Genomic DNA, 14,685 nt, shown 5'->3' with positions numbered 1-14,685 from the left:
GCAAAAGATCGCCCAAATTATGTGATCTGTAAAATTTGTCATGGTTCTATTAGTAGAGGTCAAAACCTCAGCAGTTTGACAACTTCTTCCATGAATCGTCACATGAATAAATATCATTTGTCCCGGTGGGAAGCTCACCTTGCTGCAATGCGGCCTAGTGGAGCGAACCATCCACCGCCTGCCCCTTCCAGTGCATCCGCGCGCTCTTCATCTTCTAGGACTGTGGGGACAGCTGTCACACCTGTTTTTACACGCACAACTTCCACCACTGTAACCGCAACAGGCACTTTGCTTGGTAGGTCGTCAGTTGGTTTGGAAGGGGAAACAAGTGAGTGTGTACAGCTCTCTCAGACATTGATAGCACCAACGTTGGATGAAGGCAACATCATGTTTCCGCCTGCACTTTCCTCACAAACCTGCATTTTTCCAGGGACACCCTACTCAACACCGTCTACACACAGCAGCCAGATCTCTGTCCCTCAGATGTGGTCAAATAAAAGGCCACTTCCTGCGACCCATGACAAAGCTAAGAGGTTGACTCTATCCCTCTGTAAGCTCTTGGCTACCGAAATGCTGCCTTTCCGCCTGGTGGACACACAGGATTTTAGAGACCTTATGTCTGTCGCTGTGCCCCAGTACCAGATGCCTAGTCGCCACTACTTCTCTAAGAAAGGTGTGCCCGCGCTACACCAGCATGTCGCACACAACTTCACCGCTTCCTTGAGAAACTCTGTGTGTCAACGGGTGCATTTCACCACCGATACTTGGACCAGTAAGCATGGACAGGGACGTTACATGTCGCTGACTGGGCACTGGGTAACTATGGTGATAGATGTTGAAGGGTCTGCTGCACAAGTCTTGCCGTCCCCACGACTTGTGTGTCAATCCTCTGTCTGTCCAAGTTCCGCCACTGCTTCTGCCTCCTCCACCTCATCTGGGTCCTCCACCTCCGCCCCAAGCCTGCCTGGTCAGGCCACCAGCGTTCTCACTGCGCAGAAGGAATCACGCACGCCTCATTACTATGCTGGCAGCAGAGCGCAACGGCATCAGGCGGTCTTTAGCTTGACATGTCTTGGGAATAAGAGTCACACAGCTGAGGAGTTGTGGTCAGCTCTGCGGTCCGAGTTTAATAAATGGTTGTCTCCGCTCAACCTGCAGCCTGGTAAGGCCGTGTGCGACAATGCTGCAAACCTGGGTGCGGCCCTTCGCCTGGGCAAGGTGACACACGTGCCTTGTATGGCTCACGTGTTGAATCTTGTTGTCCAGCAATTTTTAACACACTATCCCGGCCTAGATGGCCTTCTGAACAGGGCACGAAAACTGTCTGCTCACTTCCGCCGTTCAAGCGCCGCAGCTGAGCGACTTGCATCGCTCCAGAAGTCTTTCGGCCTGCCGGTTCATCGCCTGAAATGCGATGTGGCGACATGCTGGAATTCAACTCTCCACATGTTACAGCGACTGTGGCAGCACCGCCGAGCCCTGGTGCAATACGTCATGACGTATAGCCTGGGCCAACGAGATGCAGAGGTGGGGCAGATCACCCTGATGGAGTGGTCTCAGATCAAGGACCTATGCACCCTTCTGCACAGTTTCGACATGGCGACGAATATGTTTAGCACTGACAATGCCTATATCAGCATGACAATTCCAGTCATTTACATGCTGGAGCACACGCTAAACACTATTCGGATAACAGAGAGTAGTAGAATGAGGGTTTCCAGGTCGCGCCAATGACCAGCCGATTTAGGATGTTAGATTAATGTTGTTTTTATTCCAATGTACAGGTCTACGCGTTTCGGAAGGCACCCCTTCCTTCTTCAGGACCACATGGCAAGAAAACATAAAAGAGATAATAGAGATTTTATGTTTTCTTGCCATGTGGTCCTGAAGAAGGAAGGGGTGCCTTCCGAAACGCGTAGACCTGTACATTGGAATAAAAACAACATTAATCTAACATCCTAAATCGGCTGGTCATTGGCGCGACCTGGAAACCCTCATTCTACTACTCTCTGTTATCTGCCAACCGAGGGATCGCTGCCGTGGCTTGGAATTACCTACATATATGCTGTTATAGGTGTTGTGACTGTCACAACCCCTATAGGTGAGTAATACCATATCTCTTTCTCCTCCATTGCTACTGGGGTAAGACCCTATTGCGCTTCTTTTTTCCACAGTATATCTTCTGGAAACACTATTCGGAGTCAGGGGGTGGGACAACAGGAAGGGGAGGAACTACAGGAGGATTCATATGCGCAAGGGACAACAACATCACCAAGGTCCAGACGTTCATCATCACCAACGCAGCAGGCATGGGACCATGGGGGACAGGGATCAACAAGGGCGCATAGTAGCAGGCGAAATGTTGAGGAAGGTGCAGGAGAACATGAAGAAATGGAGGACGAACTGTCCATGGACATGGAAGACTCAGCAGATGAGGGAGACCTTGGTCAAATTTCTGTTGAAAGAGGTTGGGGGGAGATGTCAGAGGAAGAAAGAACGGGTAGCACCTCTATGCCACAAACACAGCGTGGACTTGGTCCGCATGGCTGCGCAAGACACATGAGTGCCTTCTTGTTGCACTACCTCCAACATGACCCTCGTATTGTCAAAATTAGAAGTGATGATGACTACTGGATTGCCACACTATTAGATCCCCGGTACAAGTCCAAATTTTGTGACATAATTCCAGCCATAGAAAGGGACGCACGTATGCAGGAGTATCAGCAGAAGCTGTTACTCGATCTTAGCTCGGCTTTTCCACCAAACAACCGTGCAGGTGCAGGGAGTGAATCTCCCAGTTGTAACTTGCCAAACATGGGACGGTCTCGTCATCTTCAACAGTCTACCCGTACCAGTAGGACCGTATCTGGTGCTGGTAACAGCAATTTTATGGAATCGTTTCATAATTTTTTTAGACCCTCCTTTGCAAGGCCACCAGAGACAACAAGTCTGACACATAGTCAACGGCTGGAGAGGATGATACAGGAGTATCTGCAAATGAACATCGATGCCATGACTTTGCAAATGGAGCCTTGCTCATTTTGGGCTTCAAATCTAGAAAAATGGCCAGAGCTATCCAGTTACGCCTTGGAGATTTTGTCGTGTCCAGCTGCCAGCGTTGTCTCTGAACGTGTCTTCAGTGCTGCTGGGTGTGTGCTGACAGATAAGCGCACGCGTCTGTCCAGTGACAATGTGGACAGACTGACGTTCATCAAAATGAACAAGTCATGGATCCAGAAGGAATTTACTACCCCTGTGTCATCCTGGGGAGAGTAAATGCTTGTGGATTTGGAATGTGCTTGATGCAAATCAAAACATCCTGTTTGCAACAAGGGCACAAGTGCTGCCACTGAATGGGTGGGTGTGTGTGGGGCACAATTTTTGGAAAAAAGGGAGACTCCGCTTGGAGTAACCCTTGCTTACATTGTTTTTAAAAGAAGCCAAGATGAACAGAGCTGGGATCAGGAAAGACTTTGCTACCTACCCCGGTGTCATCCTGGGGACGGTTAAGAATAGCGTATTTTTGAATGTGCTTGAAGCAAATGTAGCTGTGAAGTGTACAACTGGGGCACAACTGCTGCCACTGAAGGGGTGGGTGTGTGTGGGGCCCAATTTTTGGAAAAAAGAGAGACTCCGCTTGGAGTAACCCTTGCTTACATTGTTTTTAAAAAAAGCCAAGATGAACAGAGCTGGGATCAGGAAAGACTTTGCTACCTACCCCGGTGTCATCCTGGGGACGGTTAAGAATAGCGTATTTTTGAATGTGCTTGATGCAAATGTAGCTGTGAATTGTACAACTGGGGCACAACTTCTGCCACTGAAGGGGTGGGTGTGTGTGGGGCCCAATTTTTGGAAAAAAGGGAGACTCCGCTTGGAGTAACCCTTGCTTACATTGTTTTTAAAAGAAGCCAAGATGAACAGAGCTGGGATCAGGAAAGACTTTGCTACCTACCCCGGTGTCATCCTGGGGACGGTTAATTATGGCGTATTTTTGAATGTGCTTGATGCAAATCAAAACATCCTGTTTGCAACTAGGGCACAAGTGCTGCCACTGATAAGGTGTCTGTGTGGGGCCCAATTTTTGGAAAAAAAGGGAGACTCCGCTTGGAGTCACCTTGCGGTGTTTTACATGATTTTAGAAGGGCGTGCCATGCCTATATCTGTGTGTCCTCCTCTTTTTCCTTGTCCAGCTCTTTTGTTTTCGCATGAGTATATGTCCTTGTCACTTTCCCATGTGTTTGTGTTGTGTTGTGAGTTGTTTGTCACCTTTTGGACACCTTTGAGGGTGTTTTCTAGGTGTTTTTATGTGTTTGTGAATGCCTGCCATTGTTTCCTATGCAGTTCGAGTTCGGTTCGTCGAACGTTCGAAGAACCGAACTCGAACGGGAGCTCCGTTCGGCGAACCGACCTCGAGCCGAACCGGGACCGGTTCGCTCATCTCTAGTAGGGACTAGACCCAAATCTGGGACTATCCCACTGCATCCCAGACAGTTGCTTCTTATGGATTTATTTTTGTTCATTCATTCATAGTTGTTCATAAGTTTTTCATTTTTTACTACATGAGATCTTGTTTTTTTGCAAGATGTCTTGAAAAATTAGCTTGTCTTCCAAGATCTTGTCTTGTCTTGCAAGATGAGCAGTATTTTTTTTTTTTAAGTCGCATTTTACCAGACATTCTGTAAGGCCGTGTTCACACACAACGGAAATGCAACAATTTTTCTGTTTTTATTGATAGTACAGAAAAGCTTTGATTCTGCAGTTAAAAATGCCAGTGTTTATTTAACATGCACTGTTTCAGGCCCCCTGAGAAAAAAAATGCACCAAACCCGCACAGTCTTTAGACATATAGCAATCAGGAGTTTTCATGAAATCACGTCCTATTCACTTCGACAGTTAAACTCAGGAGATTTTTTGGGCAAAAAAAACAACAGAAATAACACAGCATTTATGCTACAAATAAACATGGCCTACCTGTCCAAGAAAAGCGGATGTGATTTCATGAAAACTCCTTACCGCTGTGCGTCTAAAGACACTAATGAACTGTGCGGTTTTGGTGTATCTTTTTACTATAAGGCTATGTGTCCACGCAGCGGAAAATGCGCGGATTTTGCCGCGGATTTCTCGCGGAAAAGCCGCGGTTTTCCCGAAAATCTGCAGCTCAGGCACTTCCCAGCCATTTCTATGGCATTTTGGAAATGCTGTGCCCATGCTGCGGATTTTTCCGCTGCGGATTTCGTGCGGATTTTGATCCGGAAAAATCTGCAACATGTCAATTATTGTTGCGGATTTTCATCCGGATTTTGGCTTTAAAATTGGGAAAAAAAAATAAAAAATCCGCACCAAAATCCGCATCAAATCCGCGGCAATTCCGCGGTAAATCCGCAGCAAATCCGCACCTTTGAAAAGGTGCGGATTTTGCGGGAAAGCCGCGGATTTTGATGCAGAAAAATCCGCAGCTACATTCTCCCGTAGACACATAGCCTTAGGAAGCCTGAAAAAATGCATGGAAAAAACGCAGTTGCCTTTTTAAGTGCTGATTCAAGGTTTTTCTGTTGTATAAAAAAGCATAAAATAAAGGGGAAAGGCAAAAACACAGCAAAAGAGTAATAGAAGATTGTTATTGCAAAGTTTGGTGCAGACACCTGCAAAAAATGGGCACAAAATAATGCAGCTTTTAAGTTATGTATTAACAGGGCCTCAACGTTACATTATTCTTACATTTTTATGGGATTACTGAGGGAAAAATATTCATTCATGCCATTTATCAATTACCCTAATAAAAATCTGATAGCCGTATTGTACAGGTTGTTATTATTATTATTATTATTATTATTATTATTATTATTATTATTATTATAGGGATACTAATAAGGTTAGTTACTTACTAATTTGTGATGTTTTAAAAAAAAAAAAAATGTAATTATAGTAATTGTTTTTCATTATTTTGTAGTAATTTTATATGAAGTAAAAAAAAAACTGATCTCTAGAATACAAGTATATAAAAATAAATTAGTATATAGAGATATACCTCTATAGACAAGTACATTGAGCCTGTCTTGGAGAAGCATATAAAACACTTTGTGGCTAATAGATTGTGCTGCTGCCTACAATGTTACAGGTTGGGAGTTAAATTTCCATGAAGACCACAATCAAGAAATGAGAAGAAATATTTATAAAAGTGACTAAAAGTGTAAGCTGAAGCAAAGAGATGCTGGGCTCACCTCCCAGAGTCAGGGGAGGAGGAACAAGGGTGGAGCATCAAATACATGAAGTAAAGATGTGAGGGAGATCTTCACTGCAGGAGGCAACGCAGACAGTATAAGGCTCTGTGCGCACTGGGAAATGAAATTTCCTTGAGAAAATTCTGCATGCTCTCAAAGATTACCACACCCGCGGTAAAAAACCGCGGGAAACCGCACCCGAAAATCGCATGCGGTTTGCCGCGGTTTGCTGCGGTTTTACCGCGGTATTATTCGCGGTATTGCCGCGGTTTTGCTGCGTGCGGGTTGGGATGTGCTTTATTGCATTCAATGCAATAAAGCACATTGAAAAAAAAAAAAAAAAAAAAAAGTCATTTAATTCTGAGATAGTGGATAGATAGATAGATAGATAGATAGATAAAGAGACAGAAGAATAGATAGAGGGATAGATAGAGGGATAGATAGAGGACAGATCGCTGCATTTCCCACGGTCGACAGTGAGTTCACATTACCAGCCGTGGGAAATGACCGGTAATTACCTCTGCTGTCTGCTGCATTCAGCCTGTGTCTGTGACAGTCGCGGCTGGATGTCAGCAGTGCAGGACGCCGGAGCCGGAGCTGTGGATTATGCCGGAGCTGTGTGGATTACGCCGGAGCTTTGGTGCGGGAGGGGTTAATAAAATGGTGAACGAGGCTTGTTGGTTTTATTTAAAATAAAGGATTTTTCGGTGTCTGTGTTTTTTTCACTTTACTTACGGGTTGATCATGTCAGCTGTCACATAGACACTGCCATGATCAAGCCTGGGGTTAATGGCGGTGATCCCCCATCACCATTAACCCCTTGTTATATTACCCTGACCGCCACTGCTACACGGCGGCAGGAAGAGCCGAGGACACTCCCGGTGCTGCCGCATAATGTATGCGACAGTCCCGGGGCAGCTGCGGCTGATATTCTCGGCTGCCGGAGGGGGAGTGAGGCGGGGGACATTACCCCTGCCCCTCTCCCTCCCCAGCCTGAGAATACCGGGCGGCCGCTGTGTGCTTACCTCGGCTGGAAGGTAAATATGCAGCGGAGCCCACGTTCTTTTTTTTCTATATTTCCGTTTTCTTTCTATGTGTGTTCTATGTGTCTGTGTCTATGTGATCTATGTCTGTGATGTGTGTGTGTCTGTGATGTGTTTGTGTTTACTCTCTGCTCCGCTTCCTCTTCCTGTAATGACATCACTTCCCTGCAAAACCGCAAGCAAGTGATGTACATTACCGGAGGTAAACCGCGAAATACCGCAGGGAATAATGCAGGAAAACGCAGTGAACCGCACAGAATTTGCTGCCTGCGTTATTCCCTGCGGGATTTCACGATTACATTGGAGTCAATGGAGTGAAATCCCGCAGCGATGTGCGGAAAAGAAGTGACATGCACTTGTTTTTGCTGCGGGATTCCCGCAGCAAAACATGCAGCTGTCAAATTCCGCCCAGTGCGCACAGGATTTTTTTTCTCCATAGGATTTGCTGGAGATTCACTGCAGAGATGTTATGAACATTTTCTGCAGCGAAACATGCAGCAAATCCGCGAAAAATCCGCGGCAAAATCCGGTAAGTGCGCACATAGCCTAAGGCTGGAAACACATCTATGCGAGTAAAATAGAGTTGGCTGAAAAAAACTCGGCTGATTTTAGTTCACGTTAGGTCAGAGTGCAATGCAACTGCACTGCGATCCTGAGATTTTTCTCATGATTGCAGTGCGTGTGCAATGCGTGTGCAATGCGTGTGTGATCCTTTTTTTCTCAGCAGCTGTCATCTGCCATTCAGCTCTGCTACATGGCCGCTGACAGCAGCAACAGACAGCCATGTAGCAGAGCTGAATGGCAGATGACAGCAGACACAGACAGAGCCGCACGATCAGAATGAACTCGGGTGAACTTCACCCGATTTCATCGTCATGCCGCGGCTCTGTCTGTGTTGCGTCCTGATTAGCAGTCACCCGTGAAGGACTCACCAGTGACCGCTAATCCCCTGAGTGACTGAATTGAGCAGCTGCTGTCACTCAGGTTACTCGCGGCCACCGCTGGATCCTCCCCCCGTGACCGCAACTCATCTGTGACTTCATCGCTGTCACTCGGGTGACTTGCTGTCACTGTTGGAGGATCCAGCGTGGCCACGAGTTACCTGACTGATATCAGCTGATCACGCTTCTCACCTCAGTTGCTGCGTGGAGCTGACAGGAGCGTCGGCGTCTTCTGCAGCCCCTGTCACCTTCATGTAGCAGAGCTGAGGGCGACGCGGGACGTCTGTGGATTACATCGGACAAGGATGGGTTTTTTGTGTACTTAATAAAGTGGTGAACGAGGGTCTTTGTTATTGTTTATTATTTCAAATAAAGGATTTTTTCACTGTGAGTGTTTATTAACTTTAATTTACAGGTTAATCATTGGGGGTGTCTCATAGACGCCTGCAATGATTAATCTAGGATTTAGTGGCAGCTATGGGCTACCATTAACTCCTTATTACCCCGATTGCCAACGCACTAGGGCAAATCGGGAAGAGCCAGGTACAGTCCCAGAACAGTCGCATCTAATAGAAGCGACCATTCTGGGCGGCTACTGGCTGATATTGTAAGGCTGGGGGGCTCCCCATAACGTGGAGCTCCCCATCCTGAGAATACCAGCCTTTAGCCGTATGGCTTTATCTGGCTGGTATTAAAATTGGGGGGGACCGCACGCCGTTTTTTTTAATTATTTATTTATTTATTTTAATGCACAGCATAGACACGCCCACCGGCTGCTGTTATTGGTTGCAGTGAGACAGCTGTCACTCAGCGTGGGGGCATGTCTGACTGCAACCAATCATAGGTGCCGGTGGGCGGGTAAAGCAGGGAATACGAGATTGAATAATGAGCGGCCGGCTTTTTCAAAAGAGGAGAAGCCGCCGGAGCAGTGTGAACGCTGTGCAGCACCAGGCTGATAATCGGGGATCGGTGAGTATGAGAGAGGGGGGGAGAGGGATAGACCGACATGGACAGAGAGAGAGGGACAGAGATAGTGACCGACCGAGAGAGAATAGAGACCGAGAGGGAGAGACCGACTGACAGAGAATAGTGATTGACAGACATCGTGAGACATCACTCGATTCCAGTGTTTTAGGAAACATGCGAGAAATGTATTTAGAATATCGGATGTCACTAGGATGGTGTGAGTGCCGTCCCGTGACATCCGATTTTTTACACGCTCCCATAGACTTGCATTGGAGAGACTCGCAGTAGAAACTCTCAAAAAGCAGCATGCTGCGATTTTTTTCTCAGTCCAATTTGGACTGAGAAAAAAATTGCAAATGCGAGCTGAATCATTCACTAACATGTGTCCAATTCCAATGCGAGATTTTCTCACATTGCTCTACTGCGAGAAACTCGCAAGTGAGAAGCAGCCTTAGTGAAAGTCAGGATACAGCTACCATAAATCAAACCAGTCCCACTGAATCTGGGATGGCTGGGAGCTATGTTAACAATCTGTCCGTTCTTCTTCTAAGGCTGGAGTCACACTTGTGTATGAACAATCGGTCCAATTCTCGTCCAGGAGAGTAGGACGATTTTTTCTCACTTGTCATCCGTGTACTCACAGTTTGCTGTCCGTGTGCAATCCGTTTTTTTCTCAGCAGCTATTAGTATTTACAGGACTATTTAAAGTCATTTACAGGACCATTTACAGTGTTCTCTGCTACATGATAGAATTGTATCCATAAAAACGGATGTCACTAGGATGGTCCGTGTGCTGTCCGTGTGACATACTTCTTTTTTTGCACCCATAGACTTGCATTGGCGAGTCTCGAACGAGATACCTGTGTAATCGCAGCATGGTGCTTTTTTTTTCCTCAGTCCGACTGCAGCTAAGAAAAAAAATGCAGATTGGAGCTGCCTCATTAATTAATACTGGTTCGAGGCCAATGGAAGATTTTCTCACATTGCACTTGTGCAAGTCATATGCAAGTGTGACTCTAAGCTAAAGTCTACACTCTTATCACTATATTTACACATAGAGGTTAAAGACCTTTCAATAAGCACCAGCTCAAGTAAGCAGTGAGTAAAGGTCCAGTCACACTAAGCAACTTACCAGCGATCCCAACAACGATAGGGATCGCTGGTAAGTTGCTAGGAGGTTGCTGGTGAGATGTCACACTGCAACGCTCCAGCGATCCCACCAGCAACCTGACCTGGCAGGGATCGCTGGAGCGTCGCTACACAAGTTGCTGGTGAGCTCACCAGCAACCAGTGAAAAGCCCCCAGCGCAGCGTGGAAGATGCTGCGCTTGGTAACTAAGGTAAATATCGGGTAACCAACCCGATATTTACCTTGGTTACCACCGCTCGGAGCTACACGTGCAGAGAGCAGGGAGCAGCGCACACTGAGCGCTGGCTCCCTGCTCTCCTAGTTACAGCACACATCGGGTTAATTACCTGATGTGTGCTGCAGCTAAATGTGCACAGAGCAGGGAGCAGCGCACAATGCTTAGCGCTGGCTCCTTGCTCTCCTAGTTACAGCACACATCGGGTTAATTACCCGATGTGTGCTGCAGCTAAATGTGCACAGAGCAGGGAGCAGCGCACAATGCTTAGCGCTGGCTCCTTGCTCTCCTAGTTACAGCACACATCGGGTTAATTACCCGATGTGTGCTGCAGCTAAATGTGCACAGAGCAGGGAGCAGCGCACAATGCTTAGCGCTGGCTCCTTGATCTCCTAGTTACAGCACACATCGGATTAATTAACCCGATGTGTGCTGCAGCTACAGTGCAGTGCAGGAGCCGGCACTGACAGTGAGAGCGGCGGAGGCTGGTAACAAAGGTAAATATCAGGTAACCAAGGACAGGGCTTCTTGGTTACCCGATGTTTACATTGGTTACCAGCCTCCGCAGAAGCCGGCTCCTGCTGCCTGCACATTTAGTTGTTGCTGTCTCGCTGTCACACACAGCGATCTGTGCTTCACAGCGGGACAGCAACAACTAAAAAATGGCCCAGGACATTCAGCAACAACCAACGACCTCACAGCAGGGGCCAGGTTGTTGCTGGATGTCACACACAGCAACATCGCTAGCAACATCACAAAAGTTGTTCGTTAGCAGCGATGTTGCTAGCGATGTTGCTTAGTGTGACGGGGCCTTAAGAGAACTGCTCTGTAAATTGTCATCGGGGCCAGAGGATTGTGATTTGCAAGGCTGATAACAGCAGCTCTGGTTCAGGGGCTGACAGGAAAGGAGAAGTGAGCAATTATCTAACTGCTATATAGAATTCAATAGATTGGAGTGAGGGTACTGCAATCTCACAAGATAACTTCTATGTCATGATTTACTCTTGGCTCAGCTGCAGCTGAGCCATTTTTTAGTTTCACTTCTGATACAGGTCACGTTAGGGGTTAATCCTTCCTGCCTCGTTCTGGAGGTCAGGCTGCTTTATTAGGGCACTGTTTCTCTGGGACTACGCCAGTGATATTTCTGGCTCTGCTGTGTTCTGCTCATGAGTGGCCTGTTGTCTGCCTGCCCCCCTCCTGACCTTTGTGTTCACCTGACCTGTTGTTAACTTCCTCTGTTCTCTGTTTCCGTCTTGTCATTGTCTCTCCCGCTGTCTCCCTTCAGCTCCCTGTTCGTCTGTCTCCCTGTTCATTCCTTATCTGTTTACCTTGATTCTGTCTTGTCTTCCCATTCTCCTTTGCTTCTGAGTTCTGACTTCCCGGCTACTGACTGCTTGTTTCCATCTGACTATGTTTAGACTTTGCCCTTGTGTATTTACAAGACCTCATGTTGTGACACGGCTTTCTGAAAATTCTACTGCCATCTGGTGGGCTTCACTAGTATTACCTCTGCTAGGGAATTATCTGCTCATACGTCTTCTCCACTCTATCGCCCCCTAGTGGTTTACCAGCTAACTACCTTCTCAGGTAGTTTCAGGAATCCTCTCTGTCCCACATTACTGCACTGTACTGCTATTCTACATCTTAGACAGTACAGCGTGACACTATTTCTGGAATACAGTGGAACCTCGCTTAACAAGTAACCCAGTTAGCGAGTATTTCGCCTAACGAGCAAAGCGTGCTGTAAATTTGTAACTCGATTTACAAGCAAGCTTTGCTGTACGAGTAAAATACTCACCGCACACACTTCCGGTTCTGTTCTTGCAGTTCAAACAAACACACACAAGCACACATGAACACACACAAGCACGCACAAACACAGACAAGCACGCACGCACACACAAATATTATGCTCACCTTACCTTCCGTTTCCTCCTGGAACTTGCATGTATCGGGTAACCAAGGTGACCGATGCGGGACCGTCAGCTCTCAGCACGCTGCCTTTGAGTAGCGGCTGACAGGGGAAGGTCCTCCCTCGTCGCTATGGTTGCCAATACACATGCTGTACCTGCGGACTACAAGACCCAGGAGGCCGGCGATGGAACGGAAGGTACACATTATACTCTCCTTACCTTCCGTTCCATCGCCGGCCTCATGATTTTTGTAGTTCACCGCTCCAGGATGTGTATCCGGTAACCATCGGCGACGAGGGAGGAACTTCCCCTGTCAGGCGCTACTCCAAGGCAGTGCGCTGGCCAAACAGAGGCAAGTGGCTCCTGCCTTTGACATCAGCACGCTGGGAGCTGAAGGTCCCGCATCGGTCGCCTTGGTTACCCGATATACAGCCCGTACCGGCAAAATACAAGCTCCAGCAGGCCGGCGATGGAACGGAAGGTAAGGTGAGCATAATATGTGTGTGTGCGTGCTTGTGTGTGTTTGTGCGTGTTTGTGCGTGTTTGTGCGTGTATGTGCGTGTTTGAACGTGTGTGGAATGGCACAATAGGGAACCAGGATGGGAGATTTAACAAGTTGTGGAACGAATTGTTTGCATTGCAATGATTTCCTATGGGAAATTGTTACGTCACCACCAGAGTCCGCTCCAGCGACTTCTGCTCCGATCGCCAGGCGACGCCGTGTTCCTGCCGTGGATGGTGCTGGTGATCGGAGAGGAGTCGATGCCAGCGGCACCGGTGGGCGCAGGCTCCGATCATCCACTGGGCTGGGTTATCTTGGGATCTGCAGTACCACTGGCTGACTGTGGGTGGCGTGTGTTTTCCAGCTGAAGTTGCCAGCGTTCAGCTACAGCCAATGGGAAGATACCACACCCTTCTTAGTTCCCCTCCTGTCTGCTGACCTCTGCCAGAGATAGTTCTGATTTCCTGGCTCCTGATCCACCCTATTCTGTTTTGTGATTCCTGTGTGCTGACTTCTGCGTGTTTTCTGACTACCCTTCTGCCTGCCGATTCTGTCCCTTTTCTGCTATTCCTGGTTTGACCCTGCCTGACGACTACTCTCATCGGACTGCAGCCTTCCACAGGTAGTGATCTCCAGGGCCCTGTGTAATTCCAAATCCCTGTATAGGGGTTAAAGGGTTTCAGGGTTCTGGGGGCCCTGCTTGGTGAGTGACTTCCCTCTAGCCTGTCCATTACATCCCATCTGAGTCTGTTGATCCAGGCAGGCATTACAGAAATCTTGCTTTGCTGAATGAGTAACTTGGTTAACAAGCACGCTCCCAGAACGGATTGTTCTCGTTAACCAAGGTTCCACTGTATAGCTAATTCATATACTACGTTCTGGTGGTTGATCTACTTGACAGCAAGCTGAAAACTTTCCAAGATAAACAATCTCATGGCAAGAAAATGACAGTTAATAGAAAAAGTAAGTCAATTGCAAACTTGCTTATTTTCATGCTGCTTAGGTAAGGATTCCAATATGTTAACATTAGAGTAACCATTTAAGTAACCTATTGCTTAAGCCGTCTAAAAACCAGTCCCAATTTCTCATGTGGCCACTTGGAAAATGTATCCATGTGCCATTCATGTGTGTGTGCTGTCCATGGGACATCTGTGTTACATGTACTAGAAAACAAACGCATGACACTGAAATTAATGGTTTGGATGTGTAAAAGGTGTACAAAGATAGACATCTTTAACACAGAAAAACATTAATTTATCGAATGCAATTAATTCTGGTACCTGTCACATGGACGGCACATGGATGTCACACAGATGTCATGTGTTATGTGTTTTTTACAAATCCATAGACTTATGTTGACTCTTTTTATCCATGCCGACAGTAAAAGTTGAACATGTCTCAGTGTGGATCACACAGACACATGTGTGATTTAAACGGACACATGGTCTGTGTGAAAACACACAGGTGTGAAGATCAACAGAGATTTTAATGAGTATGTGGATAAAAACGTCAAGAAGCGGATAAAAATTATTAAAATTGCTAAATGACAAGTGTTAATAATTATATATAAGTGATTTCATACTGCATCCAACTTGTAACAAAGAAATGTAAAATAATTCTCATAATAACCTGTGAGGCTCCACATTTCGATTCTTCTTTTTTTGCTCATTTATGCCTCCAACTTTTTTAGAAATATTCTGTTTCTTTGACTGTTTCTGAGTTGAAGGCGCCATGTC

General features: G+C 46.8%; 1 protein-coding gene across 2 annotated transcripts in view; it reads right to left on the bottom strand.

The window, feature by feature from the left end:
• CFAP54 (cilia and flagella associated protein 54) overlaps positions 1 to 14,685 on the bottom strand; it is a 680,590-nt gene that overhangs the window by 381,534 nt on the left and 284,371 nt on the right. For both annotated transcript variants that reach the window (XM_075344744.1, XM_075344743.1), the window contains exon 33: positions 14,579 to 14,685. In XM_075344744.1, coding sequence (XP_075200859.1) covers positions 14,579 to 14,685 — 107 coding nt within the window. The remainder of the gene's footprint in view (positions 1 to 14,578) is intronic.

This window comes from Anomaloglossus baeobatrachus, chromosome 4, assembly GCF_048569485.1.
Source record: "Anomaloglossus baeobatrachus isolate aAnoBae1 chromosome 4, aAnoBae1.hap1, whole genome shotgun sequence".
Classification (NCBI taxonomy): Eukaryota; Metazoa; Chordata; class Amphibia; order Anura; family Aromobatidae; genus Anomaloglossus; species Anomaloglossus baeobatrachus.
This window is presented reverse-complemented; position numbering and strand designations above follow the sequence as displayed.